Genomic DNA, 6,734 nt, shown 5'->3' with positions numbered 1-6,734 from the left:
AGGAGGAGGACCGGGAGATCCGAAAGCTGGAGCGGTGCCTCGGCTTGAACAAGCGCAGAAGGAAGGGCGACGGTAGCTCCGTGCCGCTCAGCTTTGCTCGCGATGGGCTCGACTACGTTCTGGGAGCCCTGGGGTCCGGAGGAACTAGCGGCTTGTACGAAGGCAGTAGTGACGACGAGGCAGAGGACGCCGGACAGACTGTCCCCGAAAGTGACTTAGAGAGCGACACCGAGGACGAAAGGGAGGAGGAAGAGGAGGAGGAAGAGGAAGCGGGAGCGCAGAGTGAGGAGGACGACGTGGAAGAGAAGCCAAAAAAAGCGGCAGGAGGGAGAGCGGAACGGGAAAGGGACAGAAAGAGGGTCCGTTTTGCAGAAGAAACGAGGGAAACTCCCTCCGAGGACGCGGACACAGACGCAGCAGCTCAGGTATCATGTGAACGACCTAAATTCTCCAGCATCTTCCCTGGAATCACGCGTGGCGGCCAGAGTGGGACAGAAGTGACCTATTCATGTCTTAGTAGTTGTTGAGCCAAGTGGGGGTAAATCGGGTGATTATATGTCATGTTTTTTCTCATTTCCATAATGAGTTAAGGGAGAAAACCTCTTGAGGTCTTTTTATCTCACAAGCCGAATCGCCATTCCCACCTGGTGGCCTGAGGTGACACCTCCTTCACTGGTGCTTACTGCCTCAGTGTCCGGACCTGACTTTGAATCCCCTACCGCTTTGTTCCGTTGGGGTCCACCTCTGATGTTTCAGGGGGACAGCTGCAGACCCACGCGCCGGCCCCTGCCCTCGCCTGGTCCTTTTCCTGTCCTGTGGCTCCTGGGGTGAACCTATAAAACATAATGCTGATATACAGTACCCCCTTCCGCAGAGTCCTGCGTTGAAGATCACGTTCAGAACCCACGATGCAGCAGCCGCTGGGGGGTGAGGGTGTGCACTCCTTCCCACATGCCACTCTTACCGAATTCTGTCCCTAAATGCATTTCTCTCTCCTGCCTGCACGGCCTTTCCTCCTCTTCTCACTGTGTCTGTCTGTCCGTCCGTCCACGTAGACTTCCTGGGCGTCTTACGCCTTCATAAGTGTGGGCACTGACTCCCTTTCGTGTCTGTCCCTGGACCCGCAGCGCCTGGCACTCTGTGAGCAGTCTGTAACCGCTGTCCCTTCCTCTCTCCGGACTGGACTTGACTTTTGGATGGTCCCTAACTGTTGTCGCACAGCCTGCAGAGGTGTCGTTGACACACGGCCTGCACGGATGGGCATCTCGAGAGTAGCGGTATCCGTGTACGTTACTGTGTCTCCTCCGACCAAGTCCGAGCTCCCTGACAGCGGGGGTTGCGCCGGACAAGTGCTTGTCCCCTACAGCCCTCACTTAGGGGCCCGGACAGCACTGGTCAGCGGTGGTGATCTGTAACCTTCCCAGTTGATCATCTAGGAAATAGTGAGCCATGGGTTGATTTTGATTTGGTCATGTATACTTAGACACTGGTTTTGAGCAAGTTTAAAGTTCTTTTATTTTATTTTGTTTCATCTTTGAAGTTTAGAACTGTCTCCGTCCAAAACTGGCAGTGCACTTAATTTCCGTGTTTGCGTACTGCCGTGCCTGCCATAAATTAAGCCCAAGAGGGCATAGAATGTGGGCACTGGTGGGTAGATGCCAGAGGAGCACGAACAGTTCTGAAGAGTCACAGGGAAAATGAGAATAAGACGTGCCTACAGTAACGTCACTGGTGCTGCCACCAGGCTGGTGAGCAGGTAGACCAGGGCTCCCCGTGGTGCTGAGTCTGTTTCAGATGGTGATTAAGTGGCGGTGGTCAGCGGTCCAGGCCACTGCTGGCCCGTGGGACTGTGATAGGTAAACATGAACGCAGCAGACAGAAGCGTGGAACTTGTTCAACATAAAACGTTTGTCGTTTGTTTCTGTCCTTTCAAGCAGAACCTTTGCGGAAACGGTGGAAAGTACGTCCCCCCTCACGTGAGGCAGGCTGAGACCGTGAGTGGTGAGAAAAAGGAGGGACTGGAGAGACTGAGGCGACACGTCCAGGGTCTCATCAACAGGTAACCTGGCAACACTGTTGCCCTGAGCCACAAAGAGGGATTGTGTTCTGAGGATACAGGAACCTTCCAGCAACAGACCGGAAGCCACGGGGCGGGGCTTTCCTGGTTGATCGGCCCCTTTGTGCCAGATGTCTGATTGGAAAGCGGGGTGCCCGCCTTTTCTGTTTGGTTCTTTGAAGCCTTCAGAGTTTGAAAGCCATTCAGGTGCCCGCATGGGGGTTCTGAGAAGGCCCAGGACCAGGCCTCGCCCTGCACGGGCGCTCCCAACCGGAGTGCAGGCCTCAGTCCCCTTGCCCATTACTCAGGGTTCTCCGCGGGGTCCACGCAGGAGCTCCAGCACCACAGGCTCTCCTGCTGGCCTGTGTGGTCACCCAGTCCTCCCCCACACCCGTCACTTTGCTTTGTTTTGTTTTTAAGTTTACGTATTTTGAGAGCGAAAGAACGAACAGGGGAGGGGCAGAGAAAGAGGGAGACACAGAATCCCGGGCAGACTCCATGCTGAGATCATGACCTGAGCCAAAATCAGGAGTTAGACACTTAACAGACTAAGCCACCCAGGCACCCCCATTGCTTTGTTCTTAATTAAAACAAAAAAAGCAAAACACTGTTTCCATGGTACATTCTGGAATTCTACCAAGCACACCAGTTGCATGCTGAGTGTCAGCAGAGGCACGTGCATAATCTTCCGTGTGCGCACCCAGCCCTCCCCTCCACCCAGGACCCAGAGCTGCCTTTTCTCAGCTCAGGAGCTGCAGGTTTTTATTCCGGCCTCTGGCCTGAAAGTGGAAGCAGCCTGTCCCACGTGCTAAGTTAGGAGAGCCCTATGCTGGGGTTGGGGGGGGGGGGCGGGCGGCGCTGGACCAGGACAGCAGTGGAGGTAGTGCCCCACGCAGACAGAAGGACAGCGGTTAGGTCACTGCAGGACCCAGGGGACCGGGTGTCGTGTTTGGTACACACGGGTCATCGGGGCTTCCCAAGCTGGTGGTGGGACGTGCACGTGAGACGGCATTGTGAGGTGTCACTGTGCTCCGCCTTCCCCACCGTCCGCAGGTTGAGCGAGCCGAGCATGGCCTCCATAAGCGGGCAGCTGGAGGAGCTGTACCTGGCCCACAGCAGGAAGGACATGAACGACACGCTGACGGGCGTCCTGCTGAGCGCCTGCGCCCCAGGCGCGGCCATGCCGGGCAGGCTGGTGATGGAGCACGTGCTGCTGCTCAGCATCCTCCACCACACGGTGGGCGTGGAGGTAGGGCCCTCTCCCCACGCCCGCGGTCACGGCCGGCTCGGGCGGGCGGGTGCTGCTGTGTCTCCCATGTCCGAACCGTGGCCCCGAAGATGAGGCTCCAAGTCCGGTCCGTTCCGGAGCCTCGGTCGCGGGCAGTTCGCTCAGGACTGAGGCTCTGGACTTGGCTGTGTCGTGCCCCCTGCTCCCTCAGGGGCTGGCTGCGGGTGCTCGGGCACGGTGGTCCGTGCGGTCTTTCTGCTCAGGTGCTCGCCCTGGCTGCGAAGTCACTTTCCGTGAGGCCACCACACTGGCAAGGACAGCGGGTTTGATTAAGTGAGGAGACGTGTGACGGGCCGAGGCTTGGCGCCCCCAGGCCACCTGCGGGCGGCCTTCAGGCTCTTCCTTGCCCCTGGCCCTCTGCGTTCAGCCTCAGGGAGGCCGTGCGGTGACCGCTCCCGTTCTTATAAGAAGTCCTCTTGGGTCACACCGACAGCGGGGACAGCCTGACCCTGCAGCGGGTCTGCTTCCTGGCGGGTGCCACCCTAGGCCCCCAGGGGCAGGTGCGGGCGCACCCCCGCAGCGGAGCAGGAACAGCCCGTCCGGGGAAGTCTTTTCTGCACGTAGGTCAGCGCACTTTTCCCTCTCACTCGTCGGCTGTCCTTTGCTTTCACAACTCACTGGAACCTTCCAAGCAGGCCTGGCCCGGGCTCCCTGGAAAGGCCGCGAGCTTGCCAGACGAGCTCTCCTTGAGCCGGTGGAGGTTCTGCGGTGGACGCAGCGCGGTGCGTGGGGGAGTCGTTGGCTGCCTCCGCGTCTGCCAGCGGTCACCTGACGGTGGACGCGGCTTAGCAAGCAGTACAGGCGCTGCGGGTGTTCGGGGGCGTGGCCCACGGGCGTGCTCGGCAGAGGGCAGTCACGCTGACTCGTGCTCCGTGCGGGACGGTGTCTTCCGGCCGAAAGTCTCCTCTCCTCGCCGGCTTCCCCACCACCGCCGGCTTCATCGCTCTCCCTGCAGGACCTTTGAGCCAGGCTCTCCCATCCAGCAGCAGCCTTGGTGTGGGAATTTGGGAGAGGCAGATTCTAGCACCTTCTGGGCATTGGGAGGTGGGGACAGACTCGGCAGAGGCCCTGAGTCTCCTGGGCAGCTGGACTCCCCTGAGCCACGCCTGCGCTCCTTAGAGAGTCCCCGGCGGAAGTGTGTGTCTTGTCTGTAAGAGCCGTCCTCGTTATCACATGAGACCCCGGAGCCCCTCCTCCTCACCATGACGTGTGACGGAGTCACTGGACGCCATGCCGAGTGCCCTGCGCCCGTCCTCCTGGGGTCACACCGGGGTACTTCGTGCTCAGGAGGACTTAATGTAGACGGTGTGTCGAGTTCCAGTAACAGCCGTGGACCCCAGCCCCCCAGCACGGGGAGCCCACGAGGCCAGAGAGCAGGGGCTGATGGGCTCCACGTGTCACTCACACCCCTACGCACAGCATGAGGATACCCGAATGACTCCTCCCCGGGGGGTCGTCGGGTGCTTAGCTGACGACATCCACCTCTGCCAGAGGATGGCCCCCTGCCTGGACTGGACCCGTCAGCCTTTCTTCCAGTCCTGTGAGCAAGGCCCCCTCACAGGACTTCACGGAAGGAGAAGAGTCGGTCACAACCCCCTGCCGTCAGTTCCTAGAAGTAAAAGTCAGGTCTGTGCAGATTTGCTTTAAAGTCTCCAAATCGGGGCGCCTGGGCGGCTCAGTGGTTGAGCCTCCGAGGTCACGGTGTCACAGCGCAGAAGCTCGAGCCCCGCGTCGGGCCCCGTGCTGACGGCTCAGAGCCTGGAGCCTCTCCTGGTTCTCCGTCTCCCTCTCTCTCTGCCCCCCCCCCCCCCCCCCCCGTCTCAAAGACAAACACTAACAAAATTGTTTTCTTTCAGTCTCCAAGTCAGAATTAAGGCGTATTCAAAAGTAGCTTTAGCAACTGAATGTCAGTCGTACTTTTAAAAGTTACATTAAAGGTATATTTTGTTTTGAAGATACTAACCGGAATTTAAGGTTTTGACAAGTGTTGATAGAATTCATTCATATGATTGAATGTTTTATGCCTGAAGTTTTCTCAATGTCCGCAGAATTCTACTTGCTCTCTCGGGTTATATTTGAACGTGACGTAGCGGTCACCACGGAGGGTGTGCCCTTCAGGGTCCCCGCCAGTGTCTCAGGCCGCCACCCCTCCGGCCCTCGCCGGCGCCCAGCTCACTAACTTAGCAGTCGTTTGCTTTATGTGTTAATTTAAAAAGCACTAGACATTTCGGTTCATTGCAAGAGGAAGAAGGGTCCTGGGTTTGGCGCGTGTGGGGTGATACTTCCTGTCGTCCTGGCGCAGGTCGGGGCGCACTTCGTGGAGGCCGCGGTGAGGAGGATCGACGCCGCCTACGGGGCCGGAGGCGGGCACAGGGAGTGCGAGAACCTGTTCGCCGTCCTCGCGCACCTGTACAACTTCCACGTGCTGCACTCGCTGCTTATCTTCGACATCCTGAGAAAACTCGTCGGAACTTTCACAGAAAAAGATATTGAACTGATCCTGTTGATGCTGAAAAACGTGGGCTTTTCACTGAGAAAAGATGACGCGTTGTCACTTAAGGAGCTGATCGTGGAGGCGCAGGCCAAGGCCAGCGAGGCGGGTGTCAAGTTCCGGGACCAGACGAGGGTAGGAGCGCGTCCCCTGACCGGCTTCCCGGGGGCTCGTGCTCGCGCCGGCCGGAGCCCAGAGCCCGGCGTCGGGGTCAGATCGCGTTTGGTTCATAGTGGTCCCCGGTCCCCGATGTCCTCTGCCTCATCAGGTCTTGTGTGTGTCTTCAATAGGTGAACGCACTTTTTTTCTACTCAGAACTCAGGTATTCTGTGAATTTAAGAAATCGGTATATTTAACATTCGTCCACGGAGGGGGCACTTCCTGAGGAAGGCCACCCAGGGCTCTGGTGTCAGCACTGTGAACTTCTGGTGCTGTCGCGTCAGGGGCAAGAGACGGGCTCGTAGGGGAACGTGCCTGGGAGCGGGCTGGGAGGAAGGGGTGCGGGCGGCCTGGGAGCGGGCCGGGAGGGAGGGGTGCGGGCGGCCTGGGGGGGGCAGGAGGAAGGGGTACGGGTGGCCTGGGAGTGGGCCGGGAGGAAGGGATGCGGGTGGCCTGGGCGGGGGCCGGGAGGAAGGGGTGTGGGCAGCCTGGGGGGGGGCAGGAGGAAGGGGTGCGGCGGCCTTGGGACGCTTGGGATTTTATCCTAGCGCCACCTGAAGGGCTCCAAGCAGGTAAATGACCTGTGGTTTCATCCCCATAGAAAGCGGGGAGGAGGTCAGGGCACGGAGGCGCCACTGCAGGGGTCTGGCGGGGAGCATCCGGGTAGTCGCAGCAGATGCGGGTTTAGGGATTAGAAGTGGGTTGGAGGGGGAGAGCGGGTGTGAAGGAAAGGAAGGGCC

The 6,734-nt window shown here is 59.1% G+C and overlaps 1 protein-coding gene across 1 annotated transcript in view; it reads left to right on the top strand.

The window, feature by feature from the left end:
- Positions 1-6,734, top strand: part of NOM1 (nucleolar protein with MIF4G domain 1) — a 13,776-nt gene that overhangs the window by 406 nt on the left and 6,636 nt on the right. The window contains exons 2-5 of the mRNA XM_029954240.1: positions 3-425; positions 1,935-2,059; positions 3,110-3,305; positions 5,647-5,970. Coding sequence (XP_029810100.1) covers positions 3-425; positions 1,935-2,059; positions 3,110-3,305; positions 5,647-5,970 — 1,068 coding nt within the window. The remainder of the gene's footprint in view (positions 1-2; positions 426-1,934; positions 2,060-3,109; positions 3,306-5,646; positions 5,971-6,734) is intronic.

This window comes from Suricata suricatta, chromosome 2, assembly GCF_006229205.1.
Source record: "Suricata suricatta isolate VVHF042 chromosome 2, meerkat_22Aug2017_6uvM2_HiC, whole genome shotgun sequence".
Taxonomy (NCBI): Eukaryota; Metazoa; Chordata; class Mammalia; order Carnivora; family Herpestidae; genus Suricata; species Suricata suricatta.
This window is presented reverse-complemented; position numbering and strand designations above follow the sequence as displayed.